The 25,724-nt window shown below is 39.9% G+C and overlaps 3 protein-coding genes across 10 annotated transcripts; 2 read left to right on the forward strand and 1 right to left on the reverse strand.

Moving 5' to 3' along the window:
• zfyve19 (zinc finger, FYVE domain containing 19) lies at nt 1-7,365 on the forward strand. 2 transcript variants are annotated; one of them, XM_040137021.1, is made up of 12 exons: nt 1-185; nt 278-399; nt 493-546; nt 638-804; nt 915-1,057; nt 1,191-1,299; nt 1,514-1,732; nt 1,917-1,993; nt 2,221-2,322; nt 2,422-2,585; nt 2,812-2,905; nt 5,246-7,365. In XM_040137021.1, exons 1-11 carry the CDS (start codon nt 132-134, stop codon nt 2,888-2,890), a joined length of 1,290 nt encoding a protein of 429 aa, XP_039992955.1. In that variant the 5' UTR covers nt 1-131; the 3' UTR covers nt 2,891-2,905; nt 5,246-7,365. The 2 variants fall into 2 exon arrangements, with proteins under 2 accessions (XP_039992955.1, XP_039992954.1); XM_040137020.1 differs by lacking the exon at nt 5,246-7,365 and having other exon boundaries at nt 2,812-3,809.
• Nucleotides 4,663-15,633, reverse strand: ppp1r14d (protein phosphatase 1 regulatory inhibitor subunit 14D). Of its 6 annotated transcripts, none has more exons than XM_040137023.1 (8): nt 15,196-15,296; nt 13,969-14,034; nt 13,440-13,573; nt 12,577-12,610; nt 12,001-12,220; nt 5,551-5,631; nt 5,216-5,248; nt 4,663-5,071 (listed from the first exon to the last, which is right to left on the reverse strand). In XM_040137023.1, the coding sequence occupies exons 3-8, from the start codon at nt 13,459-13,461 to the stop codon at nt 5,003-5,005; spliced, it is 459 nt and encodes a 152-aa protein (XP_039992957.1). In that variant the 5' UTR covers nt 13,462-13,573; nt 13,969-14,034; nt 15,196-15,296; the 3' UTR covers nt 4,663-5,002. The 6 variants fall into 6 exon arrangements, with proteins under 6 accessions (XP_039992957.1, XP_039992958.1, XP_039992960.1 ...); XM_040137024.1 differs by having other exon boundaries at nt 15,157-15,232; XM_040137026.1 differs by lacking the exon at nt 12,577-12,610.
• spint1a (serine peptidase inhibitor, Kunitz type 1 a) lies at nt 15,205-25,724 on the forward strand. Of its 2 annotated transcripts, XM_040137019.1 has the most exons (11): nt 15,205-15,296; nt 15,665-16,071; nt 16,766-16,929; nt 17,146-17,287; nt 19,281-19,448; nt 20,076-20,123; nt 22,737-22,868; nt 23,004-23,054; nt 23,235-23,405; nt 24,263-24,316; nt 24,602-25,724. In XM_040137019.1, the coding sequence occupies exons 2-11, from the start codon at nt 15,711-15,713 to the stop codon at nt 24,787-24,789; spliced, it is 1,479 nt and encodes a 492-aa protein (XP_039992953.1). In that variant the 5' UTR covers nt 15,205-15,296; nt 15,665-15,710; the 3' UTR covers nt 24,790-25,724. The 2 variants fall into 2 exon arrangements, with proteins under 2 accessions (XP_039992953.1, XP_039992952.1); XM_040137018.1 differs by lacking the exon at nt 15,205-15,296 and having other exon boundaries at nt 15,624-16,071.

Raw genomic sequence — 25,724 nt, forward strand, 5'->3', positions numbered from 1 at the left:
TTGATTGTAGCAGCGCTGCAAGGTTGAAAATAGGCAGCTAGCTGCGAAATTAGTGTCCGCAGAGACGGTTTTCTTCAGATATTTACCTACAAGAGCAATAACGACCAAATTATAACTGCCTGTCACATGACATGGACAACCGCTGTTTTTGTTGTGCATCAAAGTTCAGCCTCTTCAAGAAGGAGGTAAGGTCTGGCTCGATGATATTAACCACGCAGATATAAACATGAAAACGTTGCAAGTAAACGGCGTCATTTACGCTGTCATGTCCCCACAGCTGGGCTGTAAAAGCTGCGGCCGCTCCTTCTGCTCCAGCTGTTTGACTTTCAGCGCTGTGGTGCCTCGCTGTGGCACCACCCAGCAGAAGGTGTGCAAACAGTGTCACGGCATTCTGACAAGGTAAGGGACAAACCATGCGATGGAACAAACGATGACCGTGGTTATCTGACACCCCTTAAAGCCTCTTACTTGTGTTTGGCTCCTCATTTTTAGTGGGGAGTCGCAAAACAGTGCTGGAAGGTGGTCCCCTCCTGAAAATTACAAAAAGTCAGTATGTGACCAAGTTTTGGAAAAAAAAAAAAAGACACCCTGTCAACACAGCAGTTTCATGATATATAAGTTCATGTTTCTTCCATAGACGGGTTGCTGCACTTGAGGCCAAACAGCAGGGACAGTCGACACAGCCTCTTGCACTCGGAGGCTGTAGAAACAGCAAAGCAGGCCATCTATCAGCCAAAGGCCTGAGTAAAGAAGATCAGGCTATTGCTGAAAGACTTCAGAAGCTCAAAGAGGACACTGCACCAAGTAATGAAATTACATTTTTAGCAGCTACTATTTGATTTAATCCGTCAACTATATTAATAATACATTTTCTCCTGGCATAAGTCATCGTAAGCTTTTTACCTCTTCGCCAGAGTCTATCCCCTCTGAGAAAGAGCTTGAGTCTCGCCTCGCTGCTCTGAAAGCTCCCAGTCGGCCAGTACCTTCTGCAGAGGAGATGGGGGACCGCCTGGCAGCTCTACGGGGTCAGCCTCCACCATCGCAAGCCTCTCCAGCTGTGAGCTAAGCCTTCCTGATTGTGTCTTCTTAGGCTAGCTTAAAGTATTTTGTGCTATTTAGAAGGAGCTGCATGCTAACTAGTTTGCTGTAATTGCTTACCAGTTTATTTACTTGTGTGCTCATCTGTACAGGTGCACCAGCCGCCAGGTAACAGGACTCAGACTGAACAAGCCAATGATCTGCTTAGTCAGATGACAGAGGAAGTTGCCATTGACAACCAGCAATCAAACCCTGAATGCAGTAAGATCTTACTCTCCCCACTTTTTAGACACGCATTCAGTTAATAATTTATGATGTGGTCTTATACAATGACCATGTCACTGTGTAATAGTATTGCTCATTAGTGACAAGAAAAATACAGATTATATCAGTGTAATCAGGCAACAAAATCTCACCTGGTTCAGCTACCATGTGGCTCTCCCAAATATGCGCAAAGCTATCTTTCTCCTTGCAGATTTTGATGGCCGTATGAACGATCTTAACAAGGGGGAGAGGGGAATACTGGATGAGAATTTGGAGGAGAACCAGGATGCGGTCAAGCAGCTGGAGGTTGAGAAGGCCCGTGTGCTGGAGGAGGCCATGGAGGAGCTGAGGAAGGAGCGGCATTCTCAGGAGCAGATCCTCCGCATGGCGAAGAGGTTGGCCCAGCTGAAGGGTCAGGACCCAGACAAAGGTACATAACGGAATTATTGGAATACCACTCTCCTTACCTTATATTTTATCCATAGTTTTACTCCATAATATCATAAAATATTATAAAAGCTCTTACTTTGATCATTGTGGCCATGACATCATTGTAAATGTGCTAATTTATCAGAAATCTGTCACTTTTTTTTTTTTTCCAATGTCACATATAGTTACTATGGACAACTTCCAGCATCCTGACAGTGAAGAGGAGACTGAGGAGGAAGCTGTTAGGAGAGTGTTAAAACAGGTGTGGGGTATAAGGCAAAAAAAAAAAAAAAAATATATATATAGTGATTAAATGATTTCGAATCCCACATAATAAATGCATTACTAAGTACATATCACAGCCTCAGAAGTCATTGGGAGCTTAACTCAGACCAGCCAGGGTGACCACCAGGGGCTGCTATTTTGCCATTTTGTAATGCTAAATACAGACATGTTTTGAAATTCTTATATTTCTGATTTTTGTCCCAGCTCTCAGAAGAAGCTGCACTGGATGAGGCCAGTGGCTACAACATACCTTTAGAACAGAGTGGCCCAAGGAACAGAGAAAAGAAAAAAACTTCAAAGAAACCCGTACTAAACAACAGCCAAAGTACAAATTCATACATATTTCGAGCTATTAGAGAGAATAACATTTAATCACTTGTTTTTTTTTTTTCATTTGTTTTAAAGACACAGGCTGTGGCAGCCAAGAGTAGGATTTCAACAGCTGCTTTAGCACATCAGTCATCAGACAGTGATGAAGATGAACTTCCATGGTGCTGCATCTGTAACCAAGATGCCACGCTTCGCTGTCACACCTGTGATGGAGACCTTTACTGCAACCGCTGCTTCAGGTAGCCTAACATGCATTCATTATAATAAGCACTACAAGAATTCTGGTTTCCCATTGAGCTTTGCATGGAAATCTTAACTCTGTTGCCCGAAAAAGATGCCTGTGATTTGGAATGTATACTATGACCCAGATACATTACAGGCAGGCTGCTGCCATACTGTTAACCAGCATGAATATTAAGTATTTAGTGTGATGAATTATCAATCCACACTCCATTATCTCCCCAGGGAAGGCCATGATAAATATGACAGGATGGAGCATCGCACCACTAACTACACAGCGCCAAAGAAGAAGAGGAAGACATGATAGTTAGACTGTGCTGTACGTGTTTGCCTTATCAGACTCTTGTCAGTCATTACCCTTAGACTTGTGCTTTAGCCTTAAGTGACCTATTATTGTTTAAAAAACAGTGTCTCAGAATATTTAAACATCACCTATTATCTGAAGCAATCCAGAACCTCTGATTTTAGCCTCTAACTTATTGTATCCAATCTGTCCAATGTGGCTATAAACGTGTCTGTGTAGACCACAGGAAGCGCAGCATCTGCTTTCTGTAATAGCAAACACTGATGTAGATGAACAGAATAAACAAAGAAACAATGGGTAACATTTATGGCAAAGTAAAGACTAGACATAGACTTTAATGTAAATGCATGTGCATATATATATCTATATCTATATATATATATAGATATAGATATAGATATATAGAACACACACACACAAAGTGGAACATAGCTCTTATTTTTTCTGTAATGTACAAAAATATAGGTGAGTGAATCTTGCAAAGGCTGCTACAGTGTTAGTATTTTAGTGAAGCTATACAGCTTATGCACACAGAAAAGTGTCCAAGTCAATAAGAACCTTACTTTTTTTTTTTTCTATGTCACTTGTCCTACTTCCTAAAGGCAACAGAGGCTGATCTTAGACTCACTTTGCACTTGTCACCATTTTTTTTTTCCTTTTTTTTTTTTGAAACTGACAGCACATACAGAAGGCAGACACATCATGAGCTCATCTGGGATGATGTACAGTCCCAGACTACTGTCAGCTCTGGACTGAAAAAGCATAGATGAGTCTGTATAAAAGGATTACTGAGGGCTTTGTTTTCTTTTGGCAGGCACTGCAGTCACTCTTGTAATCTATGTTTGGCTGTGAGTCAGACATGAGTATTGCCTTTCTTGTCCTTGTGTGTAATTTCATTATAAAGGAAGCAAAAGTGTAAGGCGCTATGTCATGTCTTTGAGAGAACATAGCATACTTTTTTTTTTTGAATCAAAGTTATCACTTAACAGGTATGTCTCAGTCTGGCAGGCCTTGTCAGAAGTGTAGTGTTACAGCATGGATGGCCTGCGTGTCAGAGAAGCAAGAGTGGAAGTGAGGGCGAACCAAGCAAATTACTATAATGGAGCCCTCAGCCAGAAGACCCTCTGTGTATGATGGAGAGATGGCCAGAGTGCAGTTTCATCATTGTGCATTACTGTCTGGCTAACTGAGGAGAAACCATAATTACACTCTCCTCTGGGGGCTTGCTCCATTAGGGTTTGTATCGAGGCCGTTGCTGTGTTTGCCTTTTCTGGCCTTGTCATACACGCACCACAGACAGGAAATGGATGAGGATAATGGATACACACTTAATGGACCTTCCTGCTGCTGATTTCACTGTGTTTACTCCTAGACTTGACATGTCAACGTCTCCTTTGTTTCCATTACTCTGCTGAAAAATCCACGCTAGAAAACAAAACCGTGTATTCTGAGAATTGATATACTGACAGCTGTGCTACAGTAAAGTCTCTGGACAGTAGGAAATTATTGTTCGTTTAAAGCAAATATGTGTATTAGAGCAGTAATAAGGGGCAAGTGTGGAAAAAGCATAGTTCAATTGGTACTTTAAACTGCTGAGTATTATGGACTATTATGGAAATATTACTTATTTGTATATGTAGAATGAATCATTTCTAATGCCTGTTGGTCAGTCATTTAGTTGACTTTGCTTGTGGAATCACATGTAACCTTTCCGACAATTCATCAACAGCCTTGTCTTGAAAATGTTTAATTTTATTTTGACACAACACTGTTATCAGAACAAAAATATCTATATACATAAATAGGCAACTGAAAATGTACAGTCTTACACAAAAAAAAAATCAGTCCATCGGAGTAATAGTCAATACAACTTTTATCACCTGTGTTTTATTGGTTTATGAGTAATGTTATAGCAGTCCATAAATTAAAGTGAAATAATAATAAAAAAAAATCTAATAAAAACCCAACGGCTCTGTTGTAAGACTGATGCTGACCCAGGAAGAGAGTCCCACTGACATGTGAACCACACATACAGGCATCCAAACAGTTAACGCGTGGGAGATGGGAAGATAAAAGGCTCCACATTGTCTCAATTCTTTATTTGACCTATAATTATTTCTTCAAGGGACCTGACATTTTGCGTAGACCCTTTATCCTGTAGAGCAGCCCGTTGATAAAATCCTGTGGGGAAGGTCAAGAAAATAGATTTTTTTTCTTGCGTGTAACTTTTAGAAACTAAAAAGTAATAGTGATCAAATTTTTTTTCTGTTGAATATCTTTATATGCTATAATTTCGTATAAGTAATGGAATGTTTTTTGTCTCACCTCTTTTGGCTTCCCGCATTCCTGCAACAGCTCCTGACAAAGAGATCAAACAGAAGCAGGCTCACTAACAACACTGGAAATTTCCAGCAACATTGCAACATGGGATTCAATCAAGGTCAAGAGCTTGTGAAGTTATTACCCCGCATAGCAAATAGTCAGGTATGTGCCCAGGTGTCAGCGAGGAACAAGGTGTTAAAATGTCAAACTTCTTTGGCCTGAATATAGGGTTCCTTGGGCTCGGTTTGTCATTTGTTTGCAGAATTGCACTTTGGGTACCAGTTCTATTATATAATAAACAAATTCATATATAAATAAGTAAATTTGCACAATCCTACCTGGAGCCGAGTTCTCTGCCCCTCATCTGACAGCTCAAGGAGCTCATCTATATCAATCTCTAACTCTGGGATCTCTTCCTCCTGTGAGAGCAGAGAGAAATAAAAGTTAGAGACAATATCCCTCTATTACTATATTGCTCATACTTGTGTCTTCGCATGCTCTTAAAACTCTTGCAAACGCTGTATAATGTAGGCCCCTTGCCCTCCTTTCACTCACAGCGGTAAAACTGTCCACACCAGTGAGCAGAGTCATTCAGAAGGAAAAGAGAGAGCAAAAGATGTGATACGTTCTGGCAAGGATTTCACCGCTACACAGTAGGATGTAAGCTGTTGGATTGTCAAGCTTTAACGTGTCCACTCCATACTTTGATCAGCAATCACCTGAGTTAGTAGTGTTGGTTATATCGCAGAAATAAGGATAAATACTGTTTTTCTTCCTGAATATTTACTCATAACAAAGATGTGATTGATGGTGTGCTGTGCACGTGAGCAAAGCTGAAGAGCACTGAGGCATGAAGGCGAAAGGACTCCAAGAGGCCATACTTGCCAAATGCGCCCATCAGATTTCATGGATGGTTTACCCTGCTGGCATTTAGCTCAGCCATTACTGAGAGCACAATTCCAGTTTTAATGTTTGCTAAAGAATATATTATTCTCAGATGGGTTGTGCCACATTGTAATTAAGATACAAACACATAGGCAGCATTTACTGTAATATAGTGAACTGCGTTTTTTTTCTAAAAGATTGTGTGACATTGTGTAAAGATAGTAAAAAAAAAGTTATGAAAAGTAAGAAAAGCAAAGTTATCAGTTCAAATCACAAGCTCTTATCCACAGCTATCAAACTACATTTTCAGAGGATATAAGGAGAACTCACAAGAGGAATCCTTAACACTAAGATATCTGGAGTCAGCAGGTGCACACTCATATTTGACAAGTGGGGCCTCTTTTTAAGAGGAATATTTTCCGGTTGGGGAGTTTTCATGGCTGGTGAGAATGGGGTTTGCACAGGATGAGGACAGAGCTAATCAATGTGGAAGTGCTGAGTGGCGGAATACATGGGCCCACCTTCAGAGTCCCCTGTGCCCTCTCTAACTGATCCATTCTGCCAGTTTGGAACCAATGTGATTCTGCTGATGCTGGGTTTTTTTTTGTTTTTTTTGTGCTGTGTGGGCTCTGCTTTACCAGCTCTAATGCGTTAGACTGTGGATGGTTCCCGTGTTGTGCTTGACTGGGTTAGTCCAAGTACTGCACTTGTAGGTGCTTTTGTCTTCATGATATAGTGCAGAATCTTTTAAATCCATCCACCTCTTCTATACTTGCTGCTCATGTATTGCTTCTGTAGGCTTCATTTTAGCAGTAAAGCACTGTTTTCTTAATCCTGCACTTGCAGCTTTATTTTGCCATTTATGGTTCACTGCTAAAACGCACAGGAAACAGCAGTTTATTGTAACAGATTTGAGTGGTTATTTTAAAAATCTATTGTCAGTTTTGTTGACAAATTAGATGTATTCTTTTTCCCTTCTTGGCATTCCTCTGTAAATATTAATAACTTTAAATAACTGCTCACATTTGTTGGGATATGATTGTTCACTTAGCTTTGGCTCATCTTAAGAGTTTTTTGCACAGAGTTAGGATTATTAATTTGTCCCACATTAATTGTAAGGCACTCTATGTCCAGTAAGTAAAGAATTAATGTGAAAATGAAACCTACTAGTACATGTGTTTTGAGAGTAAAAATGGATAGACTTAAAAAATATATAAACAAACTGCTCCTTTATTTATACTTCTCTTAAACCTTCTTTGTCCTCCCTGTGACTGCAGGACCATGCAGAGCACCACTGAATATCAATGAGAGACGTTTTCACTAAGCTGAGGCAAACGTGCATTTATCATGAAGAAATGCGATACGACTCTTCCAGTTACTTTTCGGTATTTCATATTGTACGCGGTCACAATTTTCAGCTTGTTGAGCGTCACCTTCACTGTCAGAGGAAAGTAGCATTTTAATGGGGCCCCTGGGCAGAAATGTCTCAGCAGCACTTTTTGAAGTTAAAAGCAACAGACTGAAGCTAAAATGCATGTTGGCACTAATATTGGAATTCGTGAATGTCAAAGTGTTTCTCGGAGGATTTCTGTTTCAGACAGCAGCACAGATGCAGTCTAAATAAGCAGTTGAATTTTGTCTAGATAAGATGACCTCCACTGGAAATTATAATTCAGAATCAGGACTGTTTCATCATTATCATGAGGTGACCTGTTTTTTTTCTGCCGGGACTCCTTCAAATTGTGGTAGCATGGTCATTTAAATGTTTTTTTAAATCCTTTTTTTGAACATGTTTTATTTATTTTATTCTTACAAGTATTTTGTCTTGTTGTGCTGCTTGAGTGCTACTGATTGAATTTATCTTTTTTTCGCCCCCGAGAAACACTGTATTACTTTGTTTAGGGTAGTGCCATATAAATAGAGTTTACTAAAATTGCCCTAAGGATGACGGCACTGATCAGACAGTCAGCCCACGCAATGCTTGTTGTGAAAATTATGAAACTCAGAATTGATATTCATGCCCCCCAGTGAATAATAATAATGACCTTTGCAAGGTGTTGAAAACAAGAAGCCGTAAAGACCGTAAAGAAGGTGCAGACTTTAAAGACTATTAATGTCCATCATTAGGAAAAAGTCTCCAGTTGTGCAAAAATGTATTGGGCAGCTTAGCATGATATTTATTCAGTGCATTTAAGCTGACCAGAAGATGAACCTTACTGACTATGGAACCCTGCCTACCTTTTCTCTATCACCAATGTCATGCCAAAATGTCCACTTAGTGCATAAAATATTTTAAATTACATTGTACAGATTATCATGAAGTCTGGTGAACTTGCTCCAAGGGTACAAATCTATTTTTGGGTCAATTTGGGTCATGATATGACTTTTCCTTTTACCTGTCTCTTAGGTCAACTCATCAACTCTTGAAACAGGGCAAATAAAAGCCACATTACTATGAAATTTGCTGTACATATTCATGATCCCCAGATGAGGAATACTTTTGATTTTGGTGATTGGTGAGACATTTTTTTGTGCTATGTTGGCATGTTAAGTTGGTTTGTTGTTCTGCTTAACACTTTAGTACTGTGGTTGTGATGAAACAGCTCGCCGCATGTTAGGCTTTCAGCCTGTTGCTATTTAAAGCTCGACTTTGACATTTTTGGAAACACCATTATTCACTGTCTTGCTGAGAGTTAGATGAGAAGATTGATACCATTCTCATATACGTAACACAAAATATGAAACTACAGCTAGCGGCTGGTTAGCTTGGCCTAGCATCAAAACTGAAAATGTGGAAACTCCTAATAAACAAGATAGAACATGTTAATTGATGAGCTTTAGAGGTACCTATTGACAGAACTAGGCCGGCAGTTTCCCCCGTTCACAGTCTTAATGCTAAGCTCAGCTAAACAGCTGCTGGATGGAGCTTCAAATTGAACTGACAGATATGAGAGTGGTCGATTATTATTAACTCAATCAGACAGCTAATAACCCTATTTCCAAAACTCTGGAACTATTCCTTGAAAGCTTTTTTCCTTACATGAAGTAATAATATTCACTGACCTATCCTCTTGGAAATATTACAACAAAACATCAAACACAGTGTGGCCCTATGACCCACGCCATGTGTTTGCGATTATAATGTAAAGGAAACCGTGCCCAGGAAGTTTAGCTGTTTCGAAAAGATTCCAGTGCTGGGTTTTACTTATCAGATCCTTCCCTTTTTCCTGTCAGAGGCACGAGCTGCCCACAGATGAAAATATTCATTAACTTTACACTGTGAGTCATGGTAAAGTTTAAAGAGGGCAAACAGAGTGTAAAAATATCCAAACCTTTTAGTCCATTATATAGAGAAAGAGTGGGCCAAATTTTAAATAATAATTAAAACTAATGAAAGAATGATGTGGTTACTCTGTGCTTACAACAAGTCTTAAGCAAATTTAATCTTATGGTAGTGTTAATTCCTTTTTTTAAGGATTTTGATAAAACAGGCATTCACTGAAGAAATAACTAGTAGTTGAGAGACAGTAGGGAAAACAATGTTCTGGGCTCTGGGTTACTCGACAACCAAAGGGCCCAAATGCTTAACATTTTCGAGTATATCAAGAACCTTCTTTTTCACACCCTTTTTTTAGTTGACCATTTCTCAAAAGGTGTGAAGTTTGCTAAGAACACGGCCAATCCAGGCTGAGGCAGCACTTGTATGAATTAGAGATGCGGCTAAATAATTCAGCTGGTGACACAGGGGAGTGATGGTAAATGCTTCCACGTGGAAGACTCAGAGAACCAAGAGAATATACTTCCCCTGAGCCTATGCAAAATTCATCACACTGGCCAGTGCACACGGACAAGTCATGCCTAATTCCACACAAGTGACCAATGTGAGTCTATCCCAACTGGAAAGTTAAGCCTTAATTTTCATATGGCAAGGACGTAGATTATTCTTAGCAGAACTGTAAAGAAGAGGAACTTCAATGCATGATGACAGGTATTATCATGATTGAATCATAGCTATTTCATGTGTTATCACTGAGCTATCCTTTCGTCCCCTTTTCAGTCATAACGAGATCCCACCCTTCAGCGAGCCGGGGAAACATGCAGATTCACTGTATGTGCTGTACACGTGCTGCACATTAATACTTATGTTAGATTATGTTAGAAGCGGAACATGAAAGGCTCCAAACGTGAAATAATTGTATGTTTTTCTGGGACAAGATCAAAAGAGTAGACAGAGAAAGACTTTACATCTGGTTTTGTTATCAGCATGTCCTGGTTTCCACTAATGTGATTTGTTCCACCCTCTGCCTCACAAGCATATTACCATATATTACCGCAAGGAAGAAGGCTTGGGGTGTAAGTGGAATAAAGCTCATAAAATAAGCGCTGTGATAAGAAAAATGCTTTCACAATATTAAAAATCCCTTGCACTCAGCTGTGATAAAGGTGTTTTAAATTAAACCAGCCAAGTGTAACCCTGACTATCCACTGGTCTAGATAAAGATGAACAGAGATACTAGCTATCTATCATCACATTTACTCCAAAGATCTTTCACGTCAGCTAGCCAGTAAGATGGGTGTACATGAAAGTTTAGGCTCTGCAGCATCAGTATAGGCTCCTGTACAGCATATTCAAAGGGGCTCCTTGGCAATGAAAGGGGAAGCCAGACAGAGAGGCAGGTGCAGGCCATCTACAGCCAAGGGTCTCCGTGTGGTTGGAGAATTAAATGAGAAACAATTTGTCACTGCCTTCTCCGGCATGAAACGGAAGCTGTGTTGTTAGCTGATCTGCATCATCATTAGGAAGCCTGTGCTCCTTAACGGACAAACCTAATTCCTCTGTGTGCCATGCTGCCTTATGTGGGCGATGAGACATCTGTTGCCATGGTTTCCCCTCAGAGAATGCCAAGCCACTGACATAACTGGATTTTATCCCACCATACAGGATTGGAGTTATGCAGGTTGTGTTTCTGTATGTTTGAGCTGGCTGATGTCTTGCTGTTATACACTGTACATATTAAACATAACCTACTATGCAATCAGACCGTTAAGCACAGTATAGAAATAATGAGCACACATTGCCAAGCCATAAGTCTTATTTTCATACTTGTACTGTGTTAACCTAAACGTAGATGTCTTTGAAAAAAAACAAAGTTTTCTGCATGTTTATTTATACTGTAAGGTCCTCTGATGCCTAGTTGGTGTCATCATCAATTGTCCTCTATATATGTTGCATTATCTAGGTATGTAGCTTCAATCATGCATAGTAATTGAGTCACTACTCACAAGAATGTGTCTGCAAACACACACACACACACACTAAAAAGGTGACATAATGTCCTGGATGCCACCATAACAACAGGACATATTTATTGTAACATACAAGGCATATTTGAACATGAAAATATCTTATCTTTTCCTGTCATTAGCTTTTTATTACTTTCTCTGGCACTTCTTTATTACTTCATCACACAGGTAACAGGGATGTTGTTCTGGTGCGGTCATATTTTTGCCTTCTCAACATTGCTTGCTTCTGATGTTACTGATCCTGGAATCCCAGCTATGCAGCTTCGTACCGTGTAATTCCATCATCTAAATGCCTAACTTGTAAATGTAGCCATATGGCAACCATATGTTTAAAGTGATGTAGGATAACACATCTGATACTGCAGCCAGGTTGATGACACATGAGGGCTTGTGTGCCAAAAACTGCAGCCATGAAGCACAGCTACTTGTCTCCCACCCACTCCTCTTTTAGGTTGCTGTAATCTCTCATACATGATCGATAGCGTACCTCAGGCACCAATGACAATTCAGTGATTCCAAAGCACCCTTCCCTCACCTCCTTGGGCACCCAACACAGTGTACGTTTGAGTGTGTGGCTGTGTGAGCCAGCCCTGCCCTACCTCACAGTCAAACAGCAGGTGCAGCTGTCCGTCGATCCACTCCTCAATATCCAGCCTCCTCTGCAGGTCCTTGCGGTTGTATTTGACAGTCAGCTTGCCCAATTTGCGGTGCGCCGGCTCCTCTGTTTTGTCGGTTGCCTGGAACATCACCCTGGACTGGGTGCTAGGCTCTGATGCCATGGCTGCCACGGCCTCAGGAGAACCGTGGAAACACACTGAGCTGTATCAAACACAAACACACACACAGACCCTTAGGCTCTGACACCTTTGTCTCGCACACCGGCTCTCCTGCTCTGTCTCTTTATCTCTGTTTCTGCTTATCCAGTGAGCTGCTGTTCCCATGCATATCTCCTGTTATCTTGTTGAGCATTCGTGTTCTCCCTCCCTATAACGCTGGCTCTGGTTCTCTGCCTGTCCTCTTCCTCTCTCTCCCTCTCTCTCTAAAGCTCACTGTCTTGCTCGCCTTCCCTCCTCCACTTGCAACACCCACTGGCAGCACTATCAGGAGGATGGTAATGAGATATGCCTCTGTGTGTGTATGAGTTTGTGCATGCATTTGTGTGTGTGCACATGCACCTTATAGGGTGTGTGTTTGCTGCTGGCTCTCTTCCTTGGTGTTATAGCAGGTGGGAGAGCGTAGGTCAATTACAGCAATAAAAAGTGGAGAAGAGGGTAAGAGGGCAACTACTGCAATCAAGTTAGGATTATTACTCTGGGTCAAAATATGCCAACATGTCCCACTGACATCACAAAATAGAGAAATACACGTGGATTTTTCCTCTTTTGTCTCCGACCATATGATCTGAACACATAGTTATCATCGGAAACATCTGTATATCAACACACCAGCCATTTAAAAAAAATAATTTTTCAGTCAATAAGAATATCTAAAGTATTTATCTGCTCACAGAGTCAAAAGGGTTTGACATGCTATGGGCTCTTGTGTTCTCAAACACTTCCAACAATAGCTGGGTCCCCCCTGAGAGGTGAGCCGGGGTTCCTCTAGTGTGAAAGCTGACTTGTCCTTTATAACAGGCATTATCCGGTGTACGTTTAATAAGCCTCGAAGTCAAATGGGCATCCTCAGATACGCACCCATACATAATGGATGAACAGGAGTGCACTACTTATGGCTATTTAGAAGTCTAATATCAAATAAAAGTCTTGAAACCATCAATGTTTGCAAAGTCAAATATCAACAGCAGCACATAACCCCAGGTCAAAAATTCATAGTTGTACCTCGCGGTCCCAAATTATTACAGGTGAGACAACACGGACAACTGGCTACAGAGTTTCCACAGATCCTATTACGATATGAATAATGGGGTTCAGTTTTTTGTTTTGGCGTGGACTATCAATCAGCCATAGCTGCGCGCGTTCACCCACTAATGCACCGTCTGTTACAAACACTGAATTATTGAGTGCCTCCAGCAGCTCACCTTCCCCGGCAAACAAATTCATTCATCTCATCTTATGCTACTTGGTTCTGCACCGCCGGCTCGTCTAAAACAGAGGCGTGGACTGGAGAGCGGCATTAGGCCTTCTCACCTCTGACCTGGCTGGGTGACTCTCTCTAGTAGGGAGAAAATGAAAACAGAGGCAGAAAAAATTTGTGGATACTACCTTACGTTTTGCAATTTTCAAATATCCCCTGACTAAATCTGGCTGGAATTAGGAGTCAGATTCAGTTATTAAGCCAATTAATCCACATTTCATTATCTGAGCGACCACTTCCTGCTACTCCCAAGTAGTTGGCAGGTACATGTGTGAGTGGCTTCGTGACTCATCACATGCTGGTAATTTGATGACTCAATGCATGAATCATCTCAGTATCACTACAATTAAAAAAAAGAAGATTGTGCGTCCTGCAAATTTAAATGATAATTTGTCCTAATAATTGTACGGTATATGAGAAAACAAAAGCATGTTTTAAAATGCTTTGAGAAAACATAATAATAAACTGTTCACACTCAGCTTCCTCTTCAGCTGTTGGCAGGATCATACTGCCATCTTCTGGAATTAAGGCTGGTAAATCTGAAATATGAAGTCCAGAACACAGACAGCTGTGACAAAGCATGAATGAATGAAGAAGAGAAATGTCATTTTCGTTAGTATACGGTCTGCTGGCACAGTCTCAGCTTAAAACTGGTCTTTACACACATTTTTACAGACTTGTCTTCTTGTCTGACCAGTTATATGGCTCATGCATGTTACCACCAAATTTTGTTTCTTTATACTCTTGTTTACGTGCCAGATTTTTTTAACGATTTGATTGTTTAGTTTAGTTTTTTTTTTTTTTTTACCATATTATCATAGTTTTTTCATATGTGTGATTGTCTTTTTATGCTGTTACCCTGCACTAGAAAGCTTCAGCGCTCTTTGTTTGAAAAGTGCTATATACATAAAATTAATGCTATTACTCCAAACAGTTTTTAAAAATGTAAATATTTTTATAGATATTTTTTCTGCATCAGGAGTACCAAAGTAAATAATCCCTTTCACTGACAATTTTGCCTTTAGTATTCAACATAATCACATTGTATTTAGTAATCTTATTTGACCTATGTTTTTCCCCATCTCACTGGGTAAAACATTTCTATTGTCCACTAGTAGCTGTACAATTTCTGTTTACAGTTTACTGAGGACTTGTTTGCAGATTTTTTTTTTTTTATGGGGGGGGGGGGGGTCTGAAATAACTAAATCAAAATTAGAAGAATTGCTCAATATAGAGGTTGGTGAATTAAGTCCAGTCCATCCCCTAATAAGGTAAAAGTTGTCCCAACTGCAGGGGCACACAAATGGAGACTACTCACAAAAGTTTCACATGTTAAACCACCACTAAGATGAGCAAATGAATTGAAAAAATAAAATATTATAATACACCTTACATCATTTTTTCTTTTAAATTAAGTAAAACTTTATCTAGCACTTTTCAAATCCTGGGTTCTTAACTGCTTCACAGTTACCAATGAAAGAAATGTAAATCTATACCACAGAAAAAGACAATAAAAATAATAGAATAACACCATCTTTTATGGTCTACAGATTCTGAATTCATGTCATTGAAAAGGTGAAGAATAATAAAGTAGAGGAATAAAAGGTGTAAGAAAGGGCCACATCCCCTGTCACAACATGAGACTCTGTTGCTTTACAAACCTCCATGTCTTAACACCAGTGCTTTGAATTCACACTCACACACAAAGTCCTGTCTGCGTTTTGTTCTGAGGCCCAGTCATATAAACAGCCAGAAGGGAGTGGCATCTCAGGAGTGGAATTTCACTTCCTGTTTCCCTCAGGTGAGTCACCTGGGCAATGTCGTCGGTTGCTTTGGGTTTTGTTTTTGTCGACACAACACAACTTGGTTCTCCTCCGAGAGTTTCAGCGTTGCGAAGGACCGGATCGGTCGCGAGGACTCTGTGCAAGTTGTCGACCGCGTCTCGGTGCATACCAGGAAGTCAGGAGGCGGTTTACCGTCATTTTACCGAGGGCTGATTGTTGAGAAGAGGAAAAGTGTAGTTTTGCTGTTTTGCGGCCCAAACACTCCATGTAGAAGTTGACTTTTTAAATAAGTGTTGTTTTTTTTCAAATTATTATTATACACTACTGACTTCTTTATTATTATTATTATCATTAATATTATTTATTTTATTCTTTTAAAAATGAGGTCACCCCTTAAGGGTCAATTGGGAGCGTTTGCGCTCCTGCTCTTGATGTTATCTCTCGACTCCTCTGGTGGCCAGGAGTCGGCTGAGGATTGCTTGGCCAAATTCAAGAGCGGCCGGGAGAATTTTGTCCTCGATACCGATGAGTCGGTGAAAGACGGAGCGACGTTCATCTCGTCGCCGAAGCTGGAGCAGTCCAGCGACTGCGTGAGGGCCTGCTGCGACGATCCGCGGTGCAACCTCGCCTTCATGGAGCGAAGGGCTGGGGGAGGCCTGATCAACTCCTGCTTTCTCTTCGATTGCCTGTACAAAAAGAAATACGTCTGCCGCTTTGTTCGGAAGAAGGGATACATCAATTATATCCTGGACTCCGTTTACGACAGTTATCCTTACGTGGATGTCCCCAAAGGTAAGAACACAATTGTTACAAGCATCACACATTCCTAAAATATTCACATGCATGGAACATGATTTTAATTGTTTTTTTCCTTTTTTTTTTAATCAAAAAACTCCACATTGATGCATATCAGTTTGTCATGAGGGGCCATTTATCTGTAGGATCACTCTGGTTAACCATGCTTTTGTTTATTATTCAGTTCTACTGAAACATGTTGCAGATGAACATTTGACAGTGTATATATTATTGCATAATTTGTTTTAAAAGTTCATTTGTGTCATCATCTTCAAAGGGAACAGTGAAGTTTAAGTTTCCCTTTAGGGGACCCCACTTTGAAAACCAAGGGACTGGATGGGCATATCACATAATTAAATCTCTTTGGGTCTGTCCCTCAGTAGCAATGAAAATTCTGATCCTCCCTCCACATTGTCGGTGGCCTGAAATGAATTATTTCACTGTCTTTCAGTGGTCTGTGTTAAAACAGTTTTTTTTTTTTTTTTATCAGGCCACAGATTTAGGGCAGGAACACTTATCTCAGCATGTTCACACGCGGTAGGCCACTATGGTCCCTGGCACGGTTTCAGGTTTCTGTTTCTACTTCTGCCTTTTCGTGTGTTGCAGCCTTGTTTCTGGAAATGTCACGTATTTGGGCTCAAATTACTCTAGAGCTTGTCTATATGTGATGTACATTGATCCCATGGTGTAGTTCCAGATGAATCAGACCGTCCACCAGTGGCCAATGGAGGCCCGAACCGGGTGGTCCAACCTCAAGAGAGTGTGACACTGAACGGCATAGAGAGCAAGGATGACCAACGGATAACGTCCTTTCAGTGGCAAATGCTCACTGGATATCCTGATGCTGTCATTGAGGTGAGTGACGAGACTGCATTGCAAACCCAGACATGCTACAGTTCTTTCTGAGAGTCCAATTTGAGGAAATGTAGAAACTCCTGAACTATTGGTAATTTTGTGTATTTGTGTCTGATAGTCCTTTTAAACGTCCATTAAAATGTTATGTATTTGTGTCTGTCACTTCTATCCACTGGCACCAATATACATACAACACTGTCTTTATGCGCCGTGCAGACAACCCAATTTGACGACCAGATTATCGTGTCCAATCTGACATCTGGGGTGTACAACTTCCAGCTGACCGTCACAGACACCATCGGCCAATCAGACTCAACCAAGGTCACCATCCTGGTCCTTACTCCTGAGCAGTCTGAGCGTGAGTATCTAGGCTGAGGAAAGAGCTGGCTGAAACATGGTCCGAACATATTCATGTATGTAGGACATCTGTTTTCATCTGTTTTTCTTTTAATACAATTTAGTATAAGACGTTTTTGAGTTTCAAACATGAGTCATTTGTCCACTGTATTTGTTGACATTTCTTTTGGCTTATTCAGAGTTACCCACCTTGTGTTTAATGTTGGGCCATAGGTAAGATAGAATAATGCCCAGCACTCCTACATTTCTTAAATCCTCCCCTTAAAGCTCAAAATATGAACTTCTTACTTCAAGTCTTCTTTTTACGCAACCATAAGAGGATTTGTTTCTGAGGATCTCAACTGATCAGTTACGCTGGTATTGTGTGGTATTTGTCGTAAGCATGAGCCATTCCATGTTAGCTGCGGTCAAACCTGTCAAGGCATGCTTGCCTAATTCCTGCGGATTGAATGACGAAACATTAAAAAGAGAGAAAGATTTAAGCTTCTTACAAGAAGTTTAGACCAGATCCGACTTTTGTTGGTAAAAAAGAAAGCTGAAAGAACTAGATGTAACTTTGTCATGGAAGAGTGAACTGTTAAATGTTATCAAGGGTATGACTTCAGGTGTCCAGGTCCCTTCCCTTGAACACGCAACACAGAAGGTCGCAGTGAAGGTCTCTCTGGGCAGCTTATGTTTTGAGTTTCTACAGAAAACAGAAAGTGAATAAGACGGTTGGTGTGTGTTTTTTTTTTTTGTTTTTTTTTACTGCTCCCCTGCCACCAACCCACTCTTTCCACCCCCGACTCAACAAAACCAGTTAGTCTGGTTTCAGCTTGGGTTACACAAACAAGAAGACTCCAGTCACCATCGTGATCCTCTTCAGTATTGATTAAAGGTGATAAAAAGTCTTAACTTTTTATCTGTTAAGATTACTTTCTTTTGCTCAGGTTTGTATTTGCCGGTTTCTGGAGGATTGTACACTGACGAACAAGGAAAGACTCTTTAACCATTCAGTTGTTCAGTTACCCATTAACAACTTGTGCCCTTAATGGTGTTAGGAATGTATCTCAGTGGAATATGTATACGCTGTGGACTGGCAAAGATTCTACATGCCAATGCTGCCTCATTCACACTACAATAATGAATGGTTTGAATAACAACTCAATTCAACTCATTCATGAATGACAATTGGTGATCATAACGTGAGAACATGATAATGAAAGTGTAGCTTACAGTTTCTGATATTATTCTGCAGTCAAGCACACAATATGAATCATCAGCCGCCTGCAGACATCCTACATGCCTTCTTTAACCTCATTGTCTTCCGAAACAAACTGCTTCTGTTTTTTCTCAGTCGCATTTCTTTATACAGGACCGCTACATCTGTAATTATGTCCGTCTACTCACGAGACACCAAGAAGAGGAACTTAGGACAAAATGAAAAAGAGTATCTCAACAAATCTGGTATCGGATATCAGACAGAAGTGTTACCAGCTTGACTAACCTTTATGGATTTGAAAAAACAAGTTGTACATTGTTGAGTGCCTAGCGAGGCACATTGAATCAGTATTTCAGAGCACTTCTGAAGAGAATGAATGTGCTGACGATCATTTATAACTAGATTTAACCATCAGGGAGCCTTCGTGAGAGTGTTGGGGTTATTTCTCATTTCGCTGAATTGAATTTGTTGTAACACTAACTAAACCATGTACATGATATCCCTTTGTGGGGAAAAATTAAATCATTAACTCTCAAACTTAGACTTTCTGGCAAAAGCACTGTGAGCCAGTCGAGTGAATTTCCCCTTTATGGTCACAAAGAAATGGCATATTGCTGTCATGATGTCATTGGTTATTATTTGATAGAAAATGGTGTAGGGGTTTAACAAAACACAGACAGGAAATGTTAAAATGGGTTTATGTTCAAAAGGCTTTTTGCAATTTTTTCAAGATGAATAAGCAGTTAATATTAATTGTGAATCGAACCTAATCCTTTATACTGTGTCCCACCAGACCACTGTATGGCTCCAAAGAAGGTTGGGCCATGCCGCGGAGCTTTCCCTCGATGGCATTACAATGCTGCCTCAGAGAAGTGCGAGGAGTTCATGTTTGGAGGCTGCAGGGAGAATCTCAACAACTATTTGTCCAAGGATGAGTGCAGCAAAGCCTGCTATGGCTCAGGTATCTGTGCTCTGCTCATACATGTAAAATGTATAACTAATTTTAGCATCTATTTTTTTTTTTTTTTTTTTTTTTTTTTGGCTTTTGTTTGATGCAAAAGGATTCAACCATTGTGAAAATTGGTGCAGGCTATGTGTTGCTTTCAGCCCATTTATCTCAGTGAGGTGGCAGCATGCATTGCTGTCTTCCACCATGTTTTTGGTAATACTACTGGAGGGAGCCAGAATCAGAAATGTTCAAATCCTGCTTGTTGTGGCTTTAATATTGTTGTTATAATACAGAACTTTTATGCAGAATGCTTTCTTGCTGAGAGTTAGATGAAAAGATCAATAACCACTCTCAGTTTTAGCTTAGCTTAGCATAAAAACTTGAAAAATTGGGGGAAAAGCGAGCCTGGTTCTGTCCAAAGCTAACAATATCCTCTCCTCTGTCCCATCTATACAAAAACTACAGAGTAAAAACAACACATTTTGGTTGGTTGGGATGTTTATGGCTGCTTCTTTGCTGGGACAGTGACTTCCTGCAGATCCTGGTAGTAAAAAGCCTGGTGTAAAAGCTGTTTTATTTTGTTGTTGTTTTTTTTAACAAATAATTGAATTTTAATCTCATTCGTTGTTTTTCTTTCAGAAAAAAGTAGTATAACTGGAAGAGGTCTCCCAGTTACTACACCTCAAGGTAAGTTAATTCTGATATTCTATATCTATATTTATATCTATATCTATATGTCTCAATCACAATATCCTTTTTGAAGAAGTACAAAGTAAATGATAAAAATCTTCAGGTGCAAATAATGCTTATCATCTGGTCTCTTTGGATGTGCCCAAGTAAATGCAACATTTCGGCCCTTCGTAGAGTTTAACACGTATACATATATGCTTCGTACAGTTAACTTGTAAGGAAGGCAAAGAGCAGAAGCAAATTCTTAACTTTTAAGATCTTTCCCTTTATTTTATTTATTTATTTATTTATTTATACATTGACATATCATCACATTTTAAATTGATACGCCGTTAGCGTTAGCAAACAGTTGCTAGTTTACACATCTCGCAGTTACGGCACAACCTTGGCAGTCATTTGGAGCTGTGTTTCTGGCCACTCGGTAAATATAATCTTTTAGCTCTTTTGGTCTCTATCCACTCCTGTGAGAAATATCTGGTTCTTTAGGTTCCAAATGCTCCACTATGTTCACCACCTAGTCTCCAACTGTGTCTCTGAAGTTTGATGGTGAGAAGGTAGTGTACAGTGGGAGTTTAGAGCTTTTTCCCTTAAAAAAAAGTTGCTTGCTGCAGCCAAAAACAGCACTATGAGAGTGGTGAGAGTAAACCAGAAAAGTAAAGTTGTGGGCCAGACAGCTAAACAATAAGTTGGAACTTGCTTTAAAGCTCCATAATCTTTATGGACGCCCGAGTGGAGCTGGAGATTCAGGTGATAATTCTCTGTGTGTTCATCACTATGAGAGACTCCTTTTTAATTTTGATGTACACTTGATGTATTAACCACAAAAATTTTTCTCAGGATCATCGAATCTATTGGGCCCTGTCGTCTGTCAGTTTTTAACAGTTCCTTATCTAATGGTTGTGTTCCATATTATTTCACAACTGCTTGTGTACAACCTCTTTTTAAAAAAAAAAAAAAAAAAAAAAAAAAACTGGATTGGATCTTACCCTCCCTCTGAACTACAGACCAATCTCCAAGATTTGTTTTATGTCAAAACAATTGCTGGGGCATATATGCCCCAGCAATTGTTTTTAATAGCAGAAAGCAAAAATGTTTTTGAGAAATTTCAATCTGGCTTTTGCAAAACTCATCGTAGGACTGAGACCACCCTTCTAAGGGTGACTAATGGCCACCGATGACGGGATGTGCTCAGTCCGTGTTGTGCTGGACCTTACAGCTGCTTTTGATGCTTTGGATCACAGCATCCTCTTAGACGGGCTGAGGCGCCGGGTAGGAATATCTGGCACAGCCTTAGAATGGTTCTCTTCAGACCTGTCATATAGGAGCTTCTGTGTCTTCATTAATGGCTACATGTCATCTTTTGCTCCTGCAAAGTATGGTGTCCCACAGGGGTCAGTTTTGAGACCAATCTTATTTTTCTTGTACATGCTTCCCCTTGGACAAATTATTAATAGAAATGGTATTTCTTTTCATTGATATGCCAATGACACACAGATGTACCTAGCCATTACAGCCACCGATCCTGGCGGGTGGAGTTCACTACATGACTGCCTTTGTGATGTCAAAAGCTAGATGGCGAAACATTTTCTTCAACTTAACACAAGCAAAACAGAGATTGCCGTAATTGGTTCCCATCACATAGCTGAACAAATCCTGACATCTGCGGCTTCTCTTTTGGAACACATTAAGCCTGCTGCAAAGAATCTTGGGTGTTTGGTTTGACAGCAACTTTAGTTTTGAGCAGTACACAACAAAACTTGTGCAGTCATGTTCTTTTTACACCTCGATTACTACATCCGACTCTTCACCTGCCTCAGCCAAAAGTCTGTTAATAGGCTCCAGACTGTACAGAACTCAGCCGTCAGACTTTTAACAAGAACCAAGAGAAGTTACAACATGACGCCTGTTTTAGCCTTCTTGCACAGGCTCCTGATATGTTTTAGAACTGGTTTTAAGATCTTACTATTGACTTTTAAAGCTCTTCATGACATTGCTCCATCTTGTATGTCTGACCTCTTAGTTGCATATGAACCAGTTGATAGCGTGAGATCCTCGGGCAGAGGTCTTTTAGTTGTTCCCAAGGCAAGGCTGAAAACTAGCGGTGATTGAGCATTTGCAGTCAGAGCCCCAAAACTCTTGAACGAGCTGCTTGAGGAAATCAGGTCAGCAGAATCAGTGACCTCTTTTATATCTCCTCCTAAAACATACCTTTATCGAAGAGCTTTTCTTGATTTTACTTAATTTTATTCACGGCCCAGATTACTTGATTCTTATAGATTTTTTTGATATTATTTTATTTATTTTTTTCATTTGATTTTATTGATTTTATATATATTATTTTTTTTATTAATTGTTGATTGCCCTTTTTGTTGGTGACACTATATTCATTCTAACTGTAATTGACTCTATGATCAGCTTGTTTTAATTTGCTGCTCTGTGTGAAGCACTTTGTAACATGGATTTAGAAAAGTGATCCATAAATAAAGATTATTATTCGAGATGATTACTATTTGATAGATTGTTATAATAAAAATATTGATTATAGCCACTTAAAAGCACCAGCTGTGGTACATGACAAATGACAATTTCCGCTGTGTTTGTGTGCCACAGGAGAAAAATGTGGTGCTCCCTGCACCACAGAGCAGTTCACCTGTGCAAATGGTTGCTGTTTGGATCCGGGCCTGGAGTGTGACTCATCCCCACAATGCAGTGACGGCTCAGATGAGCAGAAATGCAAAGACTGTGAGCAGTGACAATGCAAACTAGGGTTTATTTTCATACCAGCTCACGGAATTATAAATGTAGAAATAATAAGACACTGATAAAATGTTTCCTCGAAAGATATGCTAACTTGAATTATGTCCTGTGTGCATATAGTGGACAAGAAGTTTCGGATTCTGCTACAGATTCCATTGGATGAACAAAAAGGTGACTTGACTTTTAAGTTTTTGTTTTTTTTGTTTTTGTTTTTTGTAGCTTTGTCCCATCCATACATTTCACCTTGATAATTTTCGTTCCTTACATTTTCATTTATATGTAAGACACTCTTGCCCTCTGTTTAGACTGCCTACAGTATCACCATAAATGTTCATTTAATGTCGTTCACAGTGCGCTGCACAGAACCTCCCTACACGGGAAAATGCAAGGAAAGTCTCACTAAGTGGTACTACAACCACATCCAACAGGAATGCCTCCGCTTCAACTACGGCGGCTGCGAGGGAAATGAGAACAGATTTGACACAGAGGAGTCTTGTAAGAAAGTCTGCCGTGGGGTAACAGGTGGGTTGTTATGAAAATTAACATCCTATTTCTAACACTAAGATATGAATTGTACAAAACAACAGAATACCACATATCCCAGAATTCTTTCACACAGGTGCACTGGTGAGTTGCCTCACATGAAGGCACATGAAGATGGTACCAAACTACTACAAAGTTTTTATGTGTGTATTAAGTGGAAAAAGGGTTGTTGTTTTTTTTTCTCTCTAAGTGATTTCGTTCCGGAGAGATGATATGGCAAATGAAATGTACAAATGCAATGAGAAATTAATACTTAAAGCTGCTTTAATCTCAGCTCTATTGAGCATTTTAGCATCTTTGTTTGTTTCTGTTTTGGTTTTGTGGCCAACTCCACAACTGTCGGGTTCACCCTCACTGCTCTCATCAGTGTCATTTTCAGCCACAGCAGGCAACTGTTTTTTTTTTTTTTTTATCAAAAAGCTCTGATAAACCCACTGTATGCTACTTTCCCAGCATAGGCCAATGGCAGACAAACTTTGCAACGAACTGGTGAACATTTAGCTGTTAAAGAGCCTGAAATTTTCCTCAGGGGTAGGTGGACACCAAAACCGAAGCTAAAGGGAGAGTGAACATTGGACTTGAATTCCTCAGGTGAACCCGACTGCTAGTGAATACGAACGCTTCTCCATGACTTCCGGATGTGGAAATATGCAGCCAAGCAAGGTTGCCATATCAGCTTTCCTCTGCTGCTCCCAAGTGGCCAAAAAAAATCAGTTATTGCAGATTTACTTTCCCTTCTCAGCTGAGTGCAGTTTAATGAACTCTTCTAATGTTTGTATATGTCATGTACCACGAAAAATTCTAAAACTATATTATGTCTTTTTTTTTATCTCCAGAAAAGGACGTATTTGCAAGAAAGGGGGATCCTGACATAAAAACTGGCAATACAGGTACATACTACCCTTCATATCTTACATTAAACACCCTTAAAAGTTCAAATTAAATCTAACCCCAAAAAAACTGCTTGATCAGATAGTTTGCTTCCAGTGGGTTATTGCTGTAATGTCATCAAAGCTTCGTCTCTCTTCCAGCACACTTTTCCAGTTCACTAAGTTGCTGAAAGCAAAATTTGTTTGAGTGATCTGCTTTCTCAGCTTTGCAGCCTTTCATGTACTGTCTTTGAATGACCAACCACCAAGTTAACTGTTTAAAATGTATCCTCATTCATATAATAGGTTTGATAGCAATAGCTGCCCTCTTGGGTCTAGCTATTGTCATCCTCCTAGGCTTCCTGATGTACTGCCTCATGAAGGGAAAGAAGAGGTCTTCACAGCACCACCGTGTGCCCATCAACACTGTCCCCGTCACCTCGATGGAAGACAGAGAGCGTTTGGTCTACAACAGCACCACCAAGCCCATCTGACCCCTCAGCCCTCACCTTTGACCCCCGTCCTGGTGGTGAATGACGCTGGTTGCCAGAGCTCTGTCATATACTGAACAAACTCAGATTGATGAGAGAGGGGACAATATCCGTTGACTAAGTTTAAGTGCTCGAGGGGATCTGTTTTTATTTTGTCCATATATGGATGTGTTTTTGAGAGTAATGTCTACAGAAAGCAGAATGTCCTCAGTGATTAAATGTGATGTCTAACGATTTGACTTTTAGCTTTTATTTAATGCATTGACCTGTTAAAATGAGTTGTTGGATAATGGTTTGTACTCAGGTTAAAAGGGGAGGATTTTCATTAGTTTTGAGGTAAATGACCACTGGATATCATACCCGTTGTTCCCATTGGATCAGGACAAATTCATAAATATGCTTTTGAATTCCGATGTGCTTGCTTCCATTACATGATCATAGTCAGTGGTCAGACACTAGCTATTTTTTTTAAAATAAAGTCAATTTTAATGTCAGACCCTAATTAGTCAGTAGATCTTTGCTGTTCTGTACCTTCAAAGTAAGAGTCCAGATTCTTTAGCTTTTTCTTAAAACTGAACTCTTTTATGGATATGTCCTGTCACGCCAGCTACTTCACTCCGTTTGATGTATTTTTATCCTGTTTTATACATCATTGTTACATACTACACTGGATTACACATATATGCATTATGTTGTATATAATCTTAGAACTTTGAAAAAGTAATATTTTACTTGAAAAGATTATTTTGTCTGATTTCTCAAAAGTACAAGAACAAGCATAATGCATACATTAAATAATGCTTGCTGATACTGTACAAAGCAGCCTTACTGTTGAATATTCACCATTTTTAACTTGTCAAATGTTTGTACATAATTCCTGATGTAGTTCTCTGCAACTTTAACAGTATTGTGATGTTTATACTAAATAAATATATTTA

This window comes from Xiphias gladius, chromosome 10 (genome assembly GCF_016859285.1).
Source record: "Xiphias gladius isolate SHS-SW01 ecotype Sanya breed wild chromosome 10, ASM1685928v1, whole genome shotgun sequence".
NCBI classification, from domain to species: Eukaryota; Metazoa; Chordata; class Actinopteri; order Istiophoriformes; family Xiphiidae; genus Xiphias; species Xiphias gladius.